The sequence below is a fragment of the Primulina tabacum genome, chromosome 14 (assembly GCF_025594145.1).
Source record: "Primulina tabacum isolate GXHZ01 chromosome 14, ASM2559414v2, whole genome shotgun sequence".
In the NCBI taxonomy this organism is placed as follows: Eukaryota; Viridiplantae; Streptophyta; class Magnoliopsida; order Lamiales; family Gesneriaceae; genus Primulina; species Primulina tabacum.
In genome coordinates this window covers 34,261,489-34,281,085 of record NC_134563.1, presented here as the reverse complement: position 1 = coordinate 34,281,085, position 19,597 = coordinate 34,261,489, and the positions used below count along the sequence as shown (strand labels likewise).

General features: G+C 33.5%; 3 protein-coding genes across 4 annotated transcripts; 1 reads left to right on the top strand and 2 right to left on the bottom strand.

The window, feature by feature from the left end:
* Positions 1-1,522: 1,522 nt before the first annotated feature.
* LOC142524928 (transcription factor DIVARICATA-like) lies at positions 1,523-3,602 on the bottom strand. Its single transcript, XM_075629089.1, has 2 exons — positions 3,173-3,602; positions 1,523-2,013 (listed from the first exon to the last, which is right to left on the bottom strand). Exons 1-2 carry the CDS (start codon positions 3,538-3,540, stop codon positions 1,743-1,745), a joined length of 639 nt encoding a protein of 212 aa, XP_075485204.1. The 5' UTR covers positions 3,541-3,602; the 3' UTR covers positions 1,523-1,742.
* Positions 3,603-4,700: 1,098 nt separating this feature from the next.
* LOC142524927 (transcription factor DIVARICATA-like) lies at positions 4,701-6,987 on the bottom strand. Its single transcript, XM_075629088.1, has 2 exons — positions 6,427-6,987; positions 4,701-5,204 (listed from the first exon to the last, which is right to left on the bottom strand). The coding sequence occupies exons 1-2, from the start codon at positions 6,804-6,806 to the stop codon at positions 4,934-4,936; spliced, it is 651 nt and encodes a 216-aa protein (XP_075485203.1). The 5' UTR covers positions 6,807-6,987; the 3' UTR covers positions 4,701-4,933.
* Positions 6,988-13,050: 6,063 nt separating this feature from the next.
* LOC142524615 (serine--tRNA ligase-like) lies at positions 13,051-18,615 on the top strand. 2 transcript variants are annotated; one of them, XM_075628650.1, is made up of 10 exons: positions 13,051-13,194; positions 13,823-13,974; positions 14,081-14,151; positions 14,710-14,871; positions 14,957-15,062; positions 15,441-15,634; positions 17,169-17,272; positions 17,428-17,611; positions 17,799-17,978; positions 18,227-18,615. In XM_075628650.1, the coding sequence occupies exons 2-10, from the start codon at positions 13,842-13,844 to the stop codon at positions 18,428-18,430; spliced, it is 1,338 nt and encodes a 445-aa protein (XP_075484765.1). In that variant the 5' UTR covers positions 13,051-13,194; positions 13,823-13,841; the 3' UTR covers positions 18,431-18,615. The 2 variants fall into 2 exon arrangements, with proteins under 2 accessions (XP_075484765.1, XP_075484764.1); XM_075628649.1 differs by lacking the exon at positions 13,051-13,194 and having other exon boundaries at positions 13,790-13,974.
* Positions 18,616-19,597: the final 982 nt, after the last annotated feature.

The following is a 19,597-nucleotide window of genomic DNA, read 5'->3' as shown; positions in this document are numbered from 1 at the left end:
CATATCACACGAATTCACACCTACAAAACAATAATATAAAGTAAATAATTAAAGAGTATGTCTCTTGTGAGACGGTCTCACGAATTTTTACTTGTGAGACGGGTCAACACTGCCGATATTCATAATAAAAAATAATACTCTTAGAATAAAAAAAGTAATATTTTTTCATGGATGATCTAAATAGAAACCCGTCTCACAAAATATGAGACGTGAGACCGTCTCACACAAGTTTTTGCCATAATTAAAATTATAAATCAGTAATATTTTCATGAAGTGCGTGAATTGTTTACCGGGCATTTTGAGTAATTTCTCCTTCAATTTCGTTCGGCAATGTTCACAACGACGGATATTCATAGCCAGAACTGTGACCTGCAATATTACATAGAAAATTATTTCAGATTTCAAATTTGTAGTGGAAAAAAAAGGAGAGAAACTGAGTGAATTTAGAAAATTTGTACTGGATCAGGAGACCCGTTTTCCATTGCAGAATAATATCAATGGTGAAAAATCAATCAATTTTAGGTGACAAGCTTTCAATGATTTATATACACATTAATATAAAGAAACAGTATATGTTACCATATGATTTTTGAATCTTTCAATTAGTTCTACCAAAAAATATGCGACTTTCCTAACATGTTTGCGTCGATTTATCTTAAAGATTTCAATAGATTGGTGTAATTTAATTGTCATTCCAACCTTCTTATGGAAAAATCATTACATGTGTTTGGTAACAAATCAAGCAATCATTATACAAACAATAACAATTTATGGTTAAAAAGTGATTTTATTATATTATTAAATTAGTAGCATTCTATCTTTTCTATTAATATTATTACATATTCATCTACTTTGTCATTCAAATAATCATAATATTTAATTATATACTACGTAATTTATTATATTTTATTAAAGATGAGGACGTGATAGTAACTACCTAAGAAAGATATCAATTTTTTCTTCCGACTTTACCCTTATATGATATTAATATTACAATTTTGTTTTTTTGTTTTTAAAAATTTCGACACACTTTTATTTTTATTTTTTTATTTCAACAATTCAAATATCAATTTAATCCCTCCATAATTTGTCAAATTTCACTTTAGTCCATCGATAATGATAAAAAGACTGTGTACACACGCATCGCATGTACAAAGAAACTAGTTATAAGAAATAGCGAAAGACTACACTATAATTTTGATATATGAATTAAAAAAAATAAATAAAAAAATTAAGGGAAAAAAAAAACCAAAGTACAAATTGAAACTATAACTTGAAGCTTAGGAAAACAAGTTTCTATCCGCTAAGCTATCTGATACTTATATTAAAGTTTTAACACTTTATTAATATATATAATTATTAAAAGAGACCACAACACTAAAAATTAGTCACTCTAAAAATATCAAATTTAATAATATAATATAGATAGTAATAGATGTATCAATTAAAAATTATAGCAATTAAAAAAAACAAAAAAAGAATCGTATTTCTTGCCTTGCGACAATTATACTTCTTGTCCATTTATGTATAATAGATCATATCACTGCCATAAACTCTAATCGCTAGCCTTAGAAGAGTATTTTAAAAAGCATTCATCTCTAATGTACTATAACAAATAAAAAAATAAAGTCGAGGTGAAGAAAAAAAACTCCGAGAAAAACGAAACAAAAAAAAAAAAACCCCCGTTGCAAAGTTAAACAGCAATGATAAGTCAACTTTAACTAGAAGATACGGATGTTGATTTATGAAACATCATATGGAGACGGGAAATATTGAAATTTTGCTTGATCTGGGACAGGGAAATTCGGCTGTGCGGGCACGGTTAAGCTATCGCTTGTAGTTGTGATGTCGTGTATGCTCGATCTCTTTTTTACTTTTTTGTCATCAGATTGACGAAGGAAGTATTTCTGAGCATGACTAGCAACTTGGGTTGGGGTTTTTGTGACGATTAGGTTTCTTGATATGCTTCTCCAGTCGCCTTTGCCGTATGTTTTGAGCCCGAGTAAAAATAGCCTGTAAAAGTTGATGTGGATGAGTTCCATCATATACGGAATGGATCACAAGCACATAATGCAACACATGGTATCAACAGGACAGACCCAAGTTCTGGATGGGGGCAAGTTAATATATTTAACGGGGTGAAAATTAAAATTTTAGAAAAAGTAAACAACAAGCATCGTCATCCTAGCACATTCTCGCTAGTTGCGAGATCGATTACATGAATATTAATTCTCCAAATTAAACGATTTTCACTCATGACATCTCTTAAACCAAGATCTATGATATCTTCCTCGCGCATTTTGGCACACATCTACCTAAACATACGTATGTCTGCATGCATATGTAGTCTTGTAGTGGCTCAACACTTCGAGCCATAAATCATAGTTAGTCGAACAATAGTCTACATTTTCCTTTCAAGAGTTTCACGCCAACTATCTCATTTTCAGTAGCCACAAGTAAAGACAATGAATGATCTGCATCAACTAGTATACTTTAGTTTCTTTGATTTTTATTGTTAAATTTTATCCACTTCTACAATCAAGCTTTTCAACAACTTTACATCATTCACCTTAAAAAAACAAACCCCACAAAGCAAAATATTTAACCCAAAATCAATTATCTACACACACTTGCAAGTTGTAGATATCTCAATCTTCAAGTTACAATCTCGATGGCAGTATCTGAGGGGAAATCTTAAAAAAAGCTAGTTCTGATCATAGTTCACCATAGGATCCTTCCAATGACTAAATCAATGTCTTTTCTCCAAGGCTTTCTTGAATCAACAGATACCATGAATCTTTCTTTTTTCCTCTTTATCTTTCCCAAAACATCATTCTTAAAATACAGATGGTTATAGAAGACTTTATAAACAAAAGCTTATTTTATCGCCTCCTTCTTAGACTTAATTTTCCATAATTATTTTTACGACTAATATTGTCGCCTCCATGATCTTTGGACCTTCTCGTTCAACCATCAAGATAGCTTCAAGCAATTTTCTATCCACAAATATGGTAACATCCTATGAGCAACTCTTTCCAATCTCTAACATCCTCCGCAAATAGGAGAATAAATATTAAATTCGTTTCACATAAACGAACAAAGATCCACGACACTGTTAAAAAGAAATACTTTCGAAAGTGATGCAAATTAATTCGGAAGGGTTAAAAAAAACCTGTGCTCGTGTTCTGTCCAAGGCGTCCCCTTCTTCCGCTCGACGTCGAGATGGCTGCTCCGAGCCGGAGACGACGCGAACGATATCTGGCCAGAATCCCTCAACCGTGACCGATCATCCCAACCAAGAGACACCGTTTGTTCGGGATAACTAGGAGGCTCGATCATACCGGAATGAATCTGCCTCAAATCGAACAACAGAGCCTCGTAATGAACCAACACGTCTTCCGGCGACTTCCCTGGGATACGTCGAGCGATCAAATGCCACCTGTTCTCTACACAATCAGGAATCTCCGCCAGACAATTCTCGAAAATCTTGTCCTCTCTCCTATCCCATGTCACCGAGTGATTGTGGAAATTGGCGTACATCGTGAAGAAACCGTGTGGAAATTTCTTTGAATTGTGGGGTTTACAACTAAAGATTTCACTGGGAAATATATATATATGTGTGTGTGTGCGTGTGTGTGTGTGTGTGTGTGTGTGTGGAGTTGTTTAATCGCACGTTTCTTATATATTTCACCACTGTTCATAATGAAGAGTCCAGCTTTGTTTTTGACTTGGTTAGCCACGTCACTCTGGAGTCTTCTTCATATAAACAAATATTGTGGGATACGATTTATTTCACAAGATTGAGTCGACCAGATATTATATTATATATATTTCACTGTTTCAGTTTTCTAATTATTTATTTTATCACAATTTATTTCTAAATTATCGACGATAAAATATATTCAAAAAACTGTGTGAAAGCTCAAATTACTATTCATTTAAATTTAAACGAATAAATAAATGCTTGAAGATTCAATATTCTTTATAAGATTTATATTTTATCCACTGTTTTGCGGCGTGACTAACGTTGGAATTTAAGATTTTTAGAATAATTTATTTTGGTACCTAAACATATAAATATTTTTCCTAAAAAATACCACTCTCCAATCTCCATGATGCCATTAATTTTATTGATTTTGGATAAGAATCAAAGACCACTTACTATAGGCAAAAACTTGTGTGAGACGGTCTTACGAGTCGTATTTTGTGAGACAGATATCTTATTTGGATCATCCATAAAAAAATATTATTTTTATGCTAAGAGTATTAACTTTTATTGTGAATATCGTATGGATTGACTCATATCACATATAAAGATTCATGAGATCGTCTCACAAGAGACCTACTATTGACTATATATGTCCGGCAATTGATGTCTTTGCTTAACTAATCTTTAAGTAAATCTTTTAGAAGACGATTTTATTGATTTTTATTTATAAGATGAATTTATAATTATCATAAAAATTAATATTTTCTATATAAAAATGATATTTTTTCATGTGTTAAATCAGATATAATCTCACAAAATTAATCTATAAAACAACCTCACATAAAGTTTCTGTGTCAGTCACCGAGAATAAAATAGCCGTACACAAAACAGCAGCCACGGATCTTCCATTGGGTCCGGTCCAGTGGTTCGCACCCAACTCCCAAAATAAGCGATCTCGAGTTCAAAACGAAAAATAGAAAAAAATTTAAAATATATTTCAAAAACTGACGATATTATATAAGATCAAATTTAAAGTTAAATTACATTTAGGTAATTATTTACATCTGAATATATCTAAGCAAATCAACTGCATTTAACCTCCAAATCCACCGAATAATAATAATAAACCTATACAAACACCGAAACTAAAAAGCTTAAAAAAAACTTTTTACAAAATTAAAATGTTGTAATCTGCAACCCTTTCTAATACAACTAATGTCTATTTTACCGAGCTGCATCTTGAAACTGGAAGGTTTGGAAGCTTCTTTGATTTGGGGCAGGGAGACTTGGCTGCGCAGGCACGGTTAAGCTTTCGACTGAGGTCGTGATGTCATGAATGCTAGACCTTTTTCGTTCTTTCTTTGCTGCAGATTGACGTATATAATATTTCTGAGCGTGACTAGCAACTTGCGTCGGAGTTCTTGTGATGACTACATTTCTTGAAATGCTTCTCCAGTCACCTTTGCCAAATCTATCCAGCCCTTCTAAAAATAACCTGTAAAAGTTGATGCAGATGAGTTTATATTAAGAACGGATCACAAATTATAGTAAAATAGACTTTCTGAATTCTGATGCATCAAGTTATGCACACACAAGGATGATCAACTGCACCGACTATTAGTCGTTTCTTTTCATCGATTTCTATCTGATTTTTTAATCAAGTTACTGCCGCCATCATTGTGTCAATATTTTTAAAAGCAAACTCCACAAACACTATTTTAAATTTTATAATCTTTCGTGCACATCCATATATCTACGTGAACTCACATTTATATCACAAAATAAAAACATCAGCTCCCATTTACTTTCCATACACAGAAATCATTCATACTTTCAAAACACTCAAGCTGTGAAAAATAAGAAGTTCGACCAAGCATGACGTCAGTGATCAAGTTACAATCTTGCAGCTTAAGCACACCAAATGTGAAATTCCGTATACATTGGCTCCTGTTTATTATTTGTCACTGCCACCAAATCCTTCCTCTAATACGCTAACTTTTAATTAGATCCATCCTCACCTAACCATTCATCTATGTTAGCATTTGTGTCACCATTAAACTCATCGTTTGAATATTTTTCATTTATACAGCCCAACAGTCTCTATCATGAAATGCCAGATAGTATGCCTTTACCACATGTAAAGCAAAGAGATGTGAATTAAATGCAACCTTGGATTCTGGTATCGATTAACAAATCTTTACTATTATCTCTTAATGCCCTCGTGCTAATCACAACTATCCACATGTCTCAAATCACAATACCCACCATATCGTTTCTGTTATTACTGTATCATATACCTTTTTTCTAGATCAAATAATAGCATACGCCTTTCTTTGATTCTAAGAATGCTCCGACATAATCTAGAATGCAAACCGCCTACATAGAGATCCTTTGGAACTGGGCCCGTATAGATTCTTCAAAATCTGAATAATTTCTTAGCGTTTGCTTAGCTGTTATATCCCAGACCTCCTGATATAACTTATAAACAAAATTCCCGTCGGAACTTTGAAAATCCCCTTATTTATAGACAAGGATTAAAATACTATTGATTTACTACAAAGCATAAAGTCATTGATTCATAAGAAACTACGAGAATTGGTTATAAGGCCAACAACCATATGACAACTCGCAACTTCACAATCATAAATTTGCTAAAACCAACTGGCAAAATACAATTGACGAGATGCATATCCATTTCTAGTTAAAGAAGAACGAACCTATGCTCTTCTTCAGTCCAGGGCGTGCCCTTCTTCCTCTCAACGTCACAATGCCTACTCCGTGTCGAACCCGGCCCGAACGATATCTGACCCGCTTCCCTAGCCCGTGGCCGATCATCCGATCCAAGAGGCGCCGCTCCATCGGGATAACTCGGGGGCTCGACGAGACCTGCATCAATCTGGCCCACGTCGTGCAACAGAGCCTCGTAATGATGCATCACGTCTTCCGGTGACTTCCCCGGGATACGATTAGCTATGATCTGCCACCTGTTCTCCACCGAATCAGGAATCTCCACCAAAGAATTCTCGAAAACCTTGTCCTCTCTCCGATCCCACACCGCCAAGGAATTCAGAGCCGCCGTCTGCTGATAATTGAACATCGTTGATCGGTAAAACCACGAGGGGTGCAGAATCTGTAATCCCTCTTTCCCGGGAATCGGATTTGCAGTCGAGTTTGGTGGGATTTTGTTTAGAATTATATCTAATCTAATAGATGAAAGGAACTAAAATCGATTCTCTTTCTTCAACGTACACACACGTGTGTTTGATGTGAAGAGAATTCATTTATAGGTGTTAGCTGAGTAATCGGAGACCAACTTCCTTTTGACTTCTTTTTTCCAGCTAGAATCTTCATATAATCTGAAATTTATTTTCTTTGGATCTCAATGAATAATTCATTTTTATTTATAATATATGAAATGTATAATTAGTGACTGAACATATAAACTGATTACAACATGAGTAAAATTGTAATTTTATTTATATAAGTTGATTTTTTTGGTTTTTGTCTTTCTTTTATTAAAATCATCAAATATTATTTATTTGACATTATTATTCTATTATATGGTTCATGTGTTAAAAAAAAAAAAACAGAGAGAGAAGAAACTAATTTCACTTATTTAAAAATATCTAAGTAAAAATAAAGAAAACGACAAATTTGTTTCTTCCCATTTTCAAATGTTTACATGTCAGTTTGCTTTATTTTTCTACTTTGAATTTTAACGTGCGTAACACATGAGTTTTGTTTGTGACACGTATAAAAATATTATACTAAATAAATAATATTTGATGTGTTTAATAGATTCAGTACAAAAAAAATCATAATAATTGAATGAAAAACCAAACTTCGAAAAAGTTTAGTTACGAAAATTCAAAACGCGTGAACTTACGATATTAAAATTGTTATTTAGCACTTCAACCCATGAGGCCTCTCAAGATTTGATATTCGAAATTTTCATTTCTCATTATATGGACAAGATTATCGCTCTCGAAACTTCGGCGACATCTGATCGTCGATTGTGATTATAAGAATTCACAAATACTTATTTAGTAAATTTAGAATATACTAATTAAATAATAAATTAATAGTTAACTAAGTAATTAAATAATGATTATATAAATTTTGTATCTGTCTATGTGTGTGTATGTATTACCAAGAGACCTGATTAGAAATTGGATTCTTCGTATAAATCGCACTAAAGATCCGAACGAAATTTACATTGATAGTCGATCGCTAGAATTTCAGAAATCCAACGACGAGTAGACGATTGAAGAAGGAGGAGTGTATATTCGTAGAGATGTACGAGAATGACTATATCTGCTTAAAATCTGGAATAGTTAGAGCTGACATTATATACGCGAAATTAAATTATTTTAAAACATTATATGAATGGTTTAAATCATATGATACTCAAGAAATATTTTGAACTTCAAAATAATTTTTTTTTTAAACTTATATTGCTATTTGAGTGCGAGAAAACGATATACTAACAAAGATATTCAATAATTAAACCAAAAGTAGAAGAATCCTGGTGCTTCAGAATCTATGGCATCAATGATCGATTGTGTCCCCGATTTAGTGATAATTTTTGTGAGTTGCAATCCCATCATCTAACGGAGAGTTTCCCTGTGCCTAATGGCTATGCTTCGGATATCGAATGGTTGGAAACTCCAGGTCGGCTGCCTTGAGTAGCTGCTACAACTTCTCGATTACTTATGATAATGAATCCATAGGTGCTTTACCAAGATTGGAGAATATCGCGGCATCAATATTGCATTTCAGAAACTCGGCCGGGGGATTACTCCATCGAGTAGGGTACTGCCGCTTACGAATAAGATGTTGGTTCAAAAATACACGATGAGCTTCTTGCCATCGAGATCGGAGGTCCATTGCTGATTGAAAGATGATAGGTGCAACTTTGATCTTCGGATTCCATACCACATCGTTTCGGTTCTGCCATAAACACCATAAAACCACTGCAGCCATCTCAGTCACATGTTGTGCTTAATTTTATCGTGACCAAATTATTCCACCACTCCACAAAAGATCCAGTCAAACCAACATGATTACCAATAGATGTAAGGCATCACACGCTCCTTGCACATGGGCAAGAGACCAGCACATGGAAGTCCTCATCTGGTTCATTATGGCTCATCGGTAACCACTTAGAAATAGGGACGTAAACGAGTCGAGCCGAATAATATCAAGCTCGAGATCGGTTCGTTTAAGGTATATATAGGCTCGAGCTCGATTCGAGTCCACCACTCCTGTGAACACCATATTTTAAAGTGAAAATTTTCTGCGTTTTTATTGAAAAGATAACAGCAGAAATTGATGAAACCAAAATCTTGACGACTATATGTGTTAACTAAGTTTTTAAGGTCGATCTATCATTTTTCTTGGTTGTTAGATAGATCATTATTTTTTAGTAGTTTTTTTGGGTAATTGTCTCACATATCTTTATTCGTGAGACAGTTAATCATGTATATTTACAATAAAAAGTAATATTTTTAGCATAAAAGTGATATTTTTTTGTGAGTGACCTAAATAGAATATATATATCACAAAATTGATATGTGAGATCGTTTAATAAGAAATTTTGTGTTATTTTTTTTTAATATAACCCAAGAATACCGGACAAACACCTCTTAAATAAAATATTGAATACTCCAATTCTCCATTTTCTTCATTGCAAATTCCTATTCCACCAAAGAATCCATGAACATCACCTTTTCCATTTCTTTAATAGCTTCACTCCCAGATTTTTACCCTCCCTCCTCCTCTAGATGAATTTCTAGACTTCACGGAATTTTAACGGTGATGTAATTAAATAATATAAACAATTCATAAATCATGAATATTAAATTTGGGAAAATTAGTGTACTAATTAAATCACGTAATTGTGATTCATATGATTTGAAATCGTTGATTTATAATTAGAAACATGTGCTATTTTTAAAAATAAAAATATTATTTTCGGTACGTGCTATTTTTAAAATTAAAAAATATAATTTCGGTTTATATAAGTATAAAAAAGTTTAAATTACAAATATAAAAAATTTCACTATATATTTTATGTATAATATAGATAATATATAGTAAGAAATTCCAGTTAAAATTATATCCTTAAACTGCGATTTTTTTTCCGTAAAAAATCGTTCTTTCATTTTTGTTTATATAATAGCCGAACTATCGCAAAATCAATATTCTTTTTCAGAAACAAACTTTAATAATTGATTTTAAAATAATGAAATTATGTCAAAAAAATCTTAATTTTAATACCCTTAATTTAATGTTTAAGAAAAAATTTATTTATATTTATGATAAATTAATTAAATTTAATGCATAAATAAACAAAAATGTATATCCATGATCCGTTGATACAATTTCTATATTATATAAATAAATAATATAAAAAGTTCTAATTATAAAAAATTAACCATATCACATCAAGTCATTAGTTTTTACTGCGTAAAAACTCCTATGAAATTATTAAAAAGTTAGATATATATAAAATTTATAAATATAACAAAAAAATTGATTTACTTTTGCAACGAAAGTTTTTGTAATGTCCGAGATTTTGATTCTGTTAATCTAAGATTATTGATTTTGAACTGATATGATTATAGACGGATCATTCCGAGACCAGATTGGGCCAAGCATATGAATGACACAATTTTTGGGGCAAAACTATTAGCGCCCGAGCGGTAGTTTTTGACCGCCCGAGCGCCAATGTTCAATAAGAACATGTTTCGGGCAGAAGATGCGGCGCCCGGGCCGTAGTTTGTGACCGCCCGAACGCCAAGGTGAAATTCGAAAGTGCTTGGACAGAGAATGCCGCGTCCGAGCGGTAGTTTAGCACCGCCCGAGCTCCGACTCAACTTCAAGAAGAAATAGCCAAATGTCCAAGGCATGCAGTTGAGATATATATATATCTTCAGAATTCAGTTTAAAAGAAGAAAGGAAATCGAGAAAATCCTCCAGAAATCCTTACGCCTTTATACTTCGATCCATCCGTCTGATTTTGAATCCGATTTCAGTACTGTGTTCCTATCGACGCAGGCTACAACTGGACGTAAGTTTTACCAAGTTTTGATATATCTTGAAATTATGATATTGTTAGAATCGAATATAATTCATATATGATGTTCTTGACATATTAGACATCGTAGAATCAAAGTCAGATTGAGAAACAGATTGATTAGGGAATTGTTATGATTTTTCCGAATATATCGATTGATATTGAACATACTTGAATTATGAATTGATTACAGATTGTATTGGATATCCGTTATGGATTGTAATTATTATCTGCTGATGTTGTATTGACCGGGATATCGAGATTGTTCCGTTATACCGTTGGTTTTGAGTTAAATCCAGATTGATCAGATTGGAATTGATTTGAGTAGTATACTGATATGGTACTATTGATATTGTTATTGCCAGATTGAGTGTTGAAAGACTTTGAATTCCAGACAGGAACATCGTCAGAACTGCAATAAACGGAAGGTATAAGTCAATGTGGTATTGGGAGATCAACTTGAGTCGATTTAGACTTGGGTTTCTCTAAATCACATACTTTACTTTATTGCATTGATATTGCATTGATTCGATTGATATACTTGTTCTCTTGATTTATAGATAGCAGGTATTAGAAGAGTAGTCTTATGACAGAAATGCCTGATAGTGGCGGGATCGCCACGGGCACATTGCACGATGTCATAAGATAGTGTATTGGCGATTGTGCCAAAGTCTGCCACTGGAGGATTGGCTATCGATGTGGATAGAATTGTAGCTTATTCTATTACTGGTGATCGGTACCGTATCGATGTGGATAGAATTATAACTTCTTCTATTACTGATGATCGATGTCATATCGATGTGGATAGAACCAGAGTTTCTTCTATTACTGGTGATCGATACTATGCCGATGTTGATAGAATCAGAGCTCCTTCTATTACTGGTGATCGATACTATATCGATGTGGATAGAATCGAAAATTCTTCTATTACTGTTGATCGATATGGAATGCCAACTTCTAGAAATCGGGATCCCTAGACTAGGATTGAGTCTAATCTGAATGGTAGAGTTACGAGCATTATCTACAATCTGTGATTGATTATGTTTCAGATTTTGATACATATTGCTGCTACCTGTTACATGCGTTATATTTGTTTATATGATTACATGTTTCGTTGATTTATACTGGGATTATATTCTCACCGGAATTATCCGGCTGTTGTCTTGTTTGTGTGTGTACATGACAACAGGTGGGACAGGTTCAGGGTTGAGAAGATGAAGAGAGATCGTGATTAGAGTGGCGGCTCCGGACTTGGATTAGAGATATGGTTGGACACTTGATATTAGCTGTTAAACCTTAATTAAATAAATGTATGTGGTATAGAATTGGTACTTTTATATACTGAGATGTGTATATGTTCTTATGTCACTACGTTCCGCATTTTAAAAAAAAATTTAGACCCTGTTTATAATTGATTAATTAGTCCCAATGATGATTAAGAACTTGATTAGCGTCCGGGTCCCCACAATTTTGATGGCAAAAACTTGTGTGAGACGGTCTCACGGGTCGTATTTTGTGACGCGGATATCTTATTTGAGTTATCTATGAAAAAATATTAATTTTTATGCTAAGAGTGTGACTTTTTATTGTGAATATCGGTAGGGTTGACCCGTCTCACGGATAAAGATTCGTGAAACCGTCTCACAAGAGAACTACTCTTGTTATATTGGGGCCAAAATTATTTTAGTATAAAATATGGAGACTTAAGTTATATATTTTTTCCATAAATAATTGTAAGAAATTTATATAGTAACTAATTTTGATATCTGATATCCACTATTTTTTTTCAAAATACCCATTTTTTTTAATTTAAAACACAGTTATAAACTAAAATGTAAACATGAAATTAAAATCTAAATTATACTTTTAGTTTTGTTAACTAATAAAAAGAAAAACGTCAATTTTAATTTTGTACGTATTAAGATGAGATATTTTTAGTCATGGATATTTTATTAAATTAATTATAGTCGATGTAACTATGTTATAATAATATTTTAGTTATTGTTCTTAAAATCGTGTGATTAAATTGCTGTATATTGTTGAAATTTGATAATTATATTTTTAAATACATGTGAATGTCACAAAGAATTTTTTTAATTGTGTAATTATAAAAATTTAATCATATGATTTAAAACATACTAAAATTAATTATTAAAATATAATTATATGACCATAATTATTTAACAAAAAATACAAAACTAAAAATGCGACGTGTTAATAAAATAATTTTTTTATTTATTATTACATAAATGGTTTGGGTAATACGGAATGAGAGGGGCCGAACACGGCCCAAACCTCAAATAAAAATAGTATAAACCCTAACTTTCGCAGTTAACTCCGTCTACGAATTCTCCGATCCACTTTTCACTTGTGTTTCGATATTCCTTTCTAATTTGGCCGCATCGTGGTAAGCGCTTAGTTTCTGTCTGTTTCTGTTTATTTTATTTGACAATTTCTCAAGATATGATGCCGAATGAGGCGTTGGCAACCTATAAATGGTAGATTTGTGTAAGCTATTTGGACTCTGAATCTGTACACGATGTGCTGTTTCTGGACGTGGGCTTCTTTGTGATGTTGTTCTTTCTCGATCTCTTATGAGTTATTATATTCGGAATGAGTCTCCATTTTTGTTATATTTTTTGTAAGTTGGAGATTTAGGTGACTTTTGACCCTTGGTTGATTCAGTGATGTGTTATGTTTCCAATGTTTATGGAAAAGATAGTGAAGTTTGAGGACCCAAGACACGGTCTTGTCGAGTCCCCTAAGAATTGAGGGCCGCGGTTGTAATCTAATTTCGTTTTCAGATTGTAAAATTTGATCGTGGTTCTGATCTATCTGGGTTGTCAACTAATATCTTGTTACCACCTACCGAACTCATTTTTAGCGTCTTATCTGTGCTGTTTCACCGAGTTAACATCTATTCTACACATCACTGTAGTTTTTTTCCATTACTTATCGTTTAGCATTTCAATCTCGCAAAGATCGTAACTGCTTTCCAATTTTTTGACTATTGTTTGAATTGTGCATATTAATAGGTAGGAGAGGTAGATAAGCATGTTGGACATTAATCTCTTTCGGGAAGAGAAAGGCGGGAACCCGGAAAAAATCAGAGAGTCTCAGCGTCGTCGTTATGCCAATGTTGGTCTTGTCGACGAGGTCATTCAACTCGACACAGCTTGGCGTGAACGTAATTATTCATATTAACTTCATAGTTCCTTGTTCATTTTGGTTTGTGGCGATGTGCTGTTCTTCATTATGCAGATTTATGCAACTTTGATGTGATATTATTGTAGGACAATATGAGCTAGATTTGTTGAAGAAGGAATTCAACAGTATAAACAAAAAAATAGCCGGTCTCAGAATTGTGAGTACTTCTTCATATTTACTTGGTCTATATGACACTTTTTTCTCGAGTGAATTTTTTAATTATTCTCACTTGGTATGTTTCTTTCTGTCACACTCTAGCCTTGTCCAGTAAAGTTTGTCACAAGGAAAGTCCACAACATTCTGATTTTTGAAGGGACAATGCTGAACATTTAAGCCACCGTCTCAAAGATAAAATTCGAAGTATTCGCACGACACACTCTTTAGCATAGTTGATTAGATGCTTTTGTATAGGAATCCAACCAAATGATACTTGGATATGTAGAGTCTCTGACACGTCAAATTTTACCTGGGTACGCCGGGGTATTTTGTAAACCTAAAAAGGCTTGTCAGTTATAAATTTATTGCATTTTCTAGAAATTTAAGTTATTAGAAACATACCGATTCCTTTGTTGTTTAAATTGAGGGGCTGTGTAGTTACCATTTATGGCTTGACTCGCATTACCCTTTGGATCTTTTATTATTTATCAATGCTACCGAGTTTTCTGCATTGATATCTTTGGATATCAGACTGAATTCTTTTGCTGGGTCCTGAAAGGCAGGTGATGATATCAGTGGAATGATTGCTAGTACAGAGGAAAACAAAAAACTTACTGCAAACAAAGAGGCGGAGGTGCAAGAGGCTTTAGCAGCAGTGCAGTCTAGACTGCAAATTATAGGAAACCTTGTACATGATTCTGTCCCCATCAGCAATGATGAGGTATGTCGTTAACTGAAGTTGTTGTTCTGTAAATTTATATTTTCTTTTGATGAAACATTCCTTCGAGAGATGAAATATTTTATAGGCAAATAATGCTGTTGAACGATCATGGGGAGAGAGGTGGACTGCACCAAAGCTGAAAAATCATGTTGATCTTGTAGAGCTTCTGGGAATCGCGGATATAAAAAAGGGTACGAAGTGTTATTATTATTTTGAATATCATGTATTGTGTGCTACCATGTTATGTAACTGTATAATCGTGGGACCATTTAAGTTGATGTCTAATTTCGTACTTTTGATCTTTCTATTTATTTTTTAGTTAGTTTCTCCAGGAGACTCGAGTATTTCCACGGTTCATATGATTGATCTTATGTATGATTCTGTTTTATCGATAATAAGTTACTTACTTGGACAAATTTGATTATTATAATGCGTGAAGAGAAGGGGTTCCGATCCACATGGACAGCAGCCGATATGCCTCACCCACAATCAGATATTTTGAACTTCACAATTATTGCACATTGTTATTGCGGTTGTCTACTAATGCAACTAAATTTGGTTTACTTTAGGAGCAAATGTAGCCGGAGGCCGAGGTTTCTATCTCAAAGGGGATGGTGTGCGACTTAATCAAGCTCTGATCAATTTCGGTCTTGAATTTTTGGAAAAGAGGGGCTTTACTGCGTTGCAGACTCCATTCTTCATGAGAAAAGAAATTATGGCCAAGTGTGCTCAATTGACACAATTTGATGAAGAACTTTACAAGGTTATTCTTGAACCTATTTTATAACTCAAAAACTAACTGTTAGAGAAATTTCATGCCACACTTCGAGCTGTACTGGGCACGAGTGTTGAACTGGTGAAAAATAAAATAGGTGGAAATTAAAACAAAAAGACGATAATATCCCATATTAAAGGGACGACAATCCTCCAGTTCAATCAGGCTTAAATCTTAACACTTGTAAGATGGATACGTCGCACACCAGGAAAAATTAGAATTGACCCATTATTCGGATGGATTCCCGAGTTCTTGAGGAACTTATTCCAACTGTTTCCTATCTGCTGCTTTAGTTATGTTTTACTAGAGTATTTTTAGCTGATTTTTTTTATGTTTTCAAATGTTTAACCAAATCGAGTTGAACTCCAAACAAAGTTATCAATTACTGAACAAGTATTACGAGACAACTGGTGTAGAGAATGCAAATTTCTTTGAAAAGACCTTTGAGTCGTTATTATAACAAATCTATAAGATGGCTGGAGACAGACCTTACTTGTTAAGCAATTTTTGAAGTGGCAAAGCATGTAATTTGGAGACTATATATGAGTTTTTTTTTGTCCAAAATGGCCACCTTCATTGTCACACCTCTTGTGTTGCAGTGCCGTATTTGCTAAATTTCTAGTTCGCGTTTATCCCATGACAACTATCATTTTACCAAATATTCTTTGAAAAGCTACTGAAACCTCATGAAGACTAGTAAAAGATAGCACATGCATTGCATGTGCTATTATTATTTTTAATTTGATCAAATAATACTAAATAATTAACACGAAATTATTTTCGATTTAGAAAAGTTGTTCGATTTAAAAGGAAATTTTTGTTTTGATTTTTTTATATTTAAAATATGGAGTGACTTGAAAATGTTTTTAGTAGGGTAAGAAGGTTAATTATGGAATTAAATATTTTGGTGTCCTCAAAGGTAGTTATTCTAAGGCCCTCACACTTAATAGAATAGTATAGATAACAGGAAGAATAGAGTTATTGTTATTTGATGCTCCGAGGAGTCATACATATTTTTGTCTCCTGGTGCACTTGCCAACTTGAAGTTTTTTCAATGAGCGATATGATCGACTTCAAGAGATAGGATTATTAGTAACGTCAAACAGGTAATGTTAGAGGGTGCTCGCAACCATTTAAGGTTGAAAATGGACAAAGACGGTATCTTAGTTTATTCCAGAGCACCTTGAGGTTAGCGTGTGAAATGAATTGAAATGTTTTGTTGGTTTAGCATATGAATTCTCACTTTAAGAGTGTTGGTTCTTTATATTATATAATGATATTGTTAACCAGTTGAATGAACAGATTCAATTTGAGAGGCTCAGATCAGTTTTGTGTTTTATTTGATAGGGCTTTCTTCACACTATCATACGATTAAATTATTTTGCTGAATCCCACATTTGGGATTTTTTTCTTGATGTGGTGATGCTATTGCTTGCAATTTTGTTTATACGCTTAATAGCTTTCTTAATGGAAAAATTATTTTTTTGGTGATTAAAAATATGCCTGATTGTATGTTCAATAGGTAACTGGCGAGGGAGACGACAAATATCTTATTGCTACTGCTGAACAACCACTTTGTGCATATCACCTAGATGATTGGATACATCCTTCGCAACTGCCTTTGAGGTACATTATTTTCATTATCACCAATTGAGTAACTTGGCCTGCTATAGTCTTGTAGCTAGATTGTTGGGTTTAACATATTCTTTTGCAGTCAGTTAAGATTTTATTTTGTTTAATTTTTGTTTTTTGTTTTACTTATGAATAATGTGTTCTATCAGATATGCTGGATATTCGTCATGCTTCCGTAAAGAAGCAGGTTCACATGGTCGAGATACTCTTGGAATTTTTCGTGTTCATCAGTTTGAGAAGGTGGAACAATTCTGTATAACCAGCCCAAATGAAAATGAGTCATGGGACATGCACGAAGAAATGATAAAAAATTCCGAGGATTTCTATAAAATGGTATCTCGTTCAATTTCCCTTGTTTTTATCGATGATTGCGTCAACCATGAAAATCTACTATATATGGGTTGTAGTGAAAATTTATGTTTTGAAGCCAACTCCTATGCCTGCTAATTTAATGATCACCATTTATTTTTCTTTATATTCACACCATGAATTAATTTCAACTGACTTTATGGATTATCAGCTGAAAATTCCCCATCAAGTTGTAGCCATTGTCTCCGGGGCACTGAACGACGCAGCTGCGAAAAAGTATGACTTGGAGGGTTGGTTCCCTGCATCAAATACGTACAGAGAACTGGTCTCCTGCTCAAACTGTACAGATTATCAGGCGAGAAGATTGGAAACTCGCTACGGGCAAAAAAAGGTAAAATTAGGTATGCATGGAATTGTCAGCCTCTCTCGATGAATTTTACACCAAGGCCAGAGGACAAATCATTCCAGGGCATCTTTAGGATCAACCAGAAAACACCAATTTATACAAGACCTCAACACTATTAACTCTATGTCTCTCTCTTGGTCGTGTGCCTATCTTATTGATTTTTTGTGGTCATTGTCTCGCAATCTTTATTCTCTTCCAAAGGCTTAACTTTTCTTATACAAATACATGTGCAGGGTAACGATAAACCTAAATACGTGCACATGTTAAACTCGACCCTCACAGCGACCGAGAGGACATTGTGCTGCATCCTCGAGAACTACCAAAAGGAGGATGGGGTCGAAATACCGAATGTTTTAAGACATTACATGGGCGGCAAGACATTCCTTCCTTTCAAGAATGACCCGGGCAAGGAGACCAAAGGGAAGAAGACTAAGTAATGAATCCCAGTTCCTTATTCTCCATGATTTATTAAGCACGTGCAAATGAAATTTGCGTTAGCCACCTTCTCTCCCCCGTTGTACAAGGTTTTTTACTTGTCCCATTGGCCACGCCTTTTTCTATGGCAACAATACATTTATTGGCGTTGGAATATTCGTCCTGTCAGATCACAACTTACAACTATATAAAGTACTGTTTTTCTTCGTAAATTTACAAGAGATGGTGACTTTTGTTAAAAAAAGAAAAATAAAGATGAAGTACTGTTTTTCTTCGTAAATTTACAGATATATTATCTAGGTATCATTGTTGTTTTAAAGCAAAAAATTGTGCGAGACGGTCTCACGGGTCGTATTTTGTGAGACGGATCTCTTATTTGGATCATCCGTACAAAGTATTATTTTTTATGATTAGAGTATTACTTTTTATTGTGAATATCGGTAGGGTTGATCTGTCTCACAGATACAGATTTGTGAGATCGTCTCGCAAGAGACCTACTCTTGTTTTAATATATATTGGATAAATTTTAAGTTTGTCCGATATTTTTTGTGTGCACAGGGTAAACTTGGGCCAACACATGTAACAATTTTCCTGATGGTAAATGAGTGATTAAATTGTGGGTTAATATGATATTAGATTGCTTAATTATTATTGATATTTGTTAAATGTCCACGGGATTCATGTGTTCCCTACCAGAATAACTGAAGGAATCAATACCCCTTTTATTATTTATTTAATAAATAAAATAATCTCATTGTCGCAAAACCATATGCTACAGACCATAGGCATCAAGGATAACCATAATATTCTTTTCCTTTTTCTTAAAATATAATAAAGATTTCTAAGTTATATTAGATTATTAATTATACATTAAAAATTCTTATCTTAACCTATAGTACTTAATTCCTTTTTCATATCTAATGTTATCTTTAATTATATCTAGCAAAATATATTGATATGTTAAATTTTATGTATTAAAATATTTTAAGTAAACATTGAGTTCAAAAGGTACGACGTAAAGCTGTTTTTTTTTTAATCTTGAGAATTAGCGGTCATTATTTTTTGTGCACTCTGAGTAAAAAAAAAATGTCAACACAATAGCATGCAAAACATGCATCATGCATTTATTATTGAATGTCTCGTATCCATTTTATTATAAGTTCGAAATT

Bases quoted from the DNA above. Each gene is read 5' to 3' on its own strand.
- LOC142524928 (XM_075629089.1), bottom strand. From the start codon at position 3,540: ATGTACGCCAATTTCCACAATCACTCGGTGACATGGGATAGGAGAGAG. The intron at 2,014-3,172 runs GTTTTTTTTAAC...CAACTTTTACAG, and splicing joins TGGACAGAACACGAGCACAG to GCTATTTTTACTCGGGCTCA.
- LOC142524927 (XM_075629088.1), bottom strand. From the start codon at position 6,806: ATGTTCAATTATCAGCAGACGGCGGCTCTGAATTCCTTGGCGGTGTGG. The intron at 5,205-6,426 runs GTTCGTTCTTCT...CAACTTTTACAG, and splicing joins TGGACTGAAGAAGAGCATAG to GTTATTTTTAGAAGGGCTGG.
- LOC142524615 (XM_075628650.1), top strand. From the start codon at position 13,842: ATGTTGGACATTAATCTCTTTCGGGAAGAGAAAGGCGGGAACCCGGAA. The intron at 13,975-14,080 runs GTAATTATTCAT...ATATTATTGTAG, and splicing joins CGACACAGCTTGGCGTGAAC to GACAATATGAGCTAGATTTG. The intron at 15,635-17,168 runs GTTATTCTTGAA...TATGTTCAATAG, and splicing joins TTGATGAAGAACTTTACAAG to GTAACTGGCGAGGGAGACGA.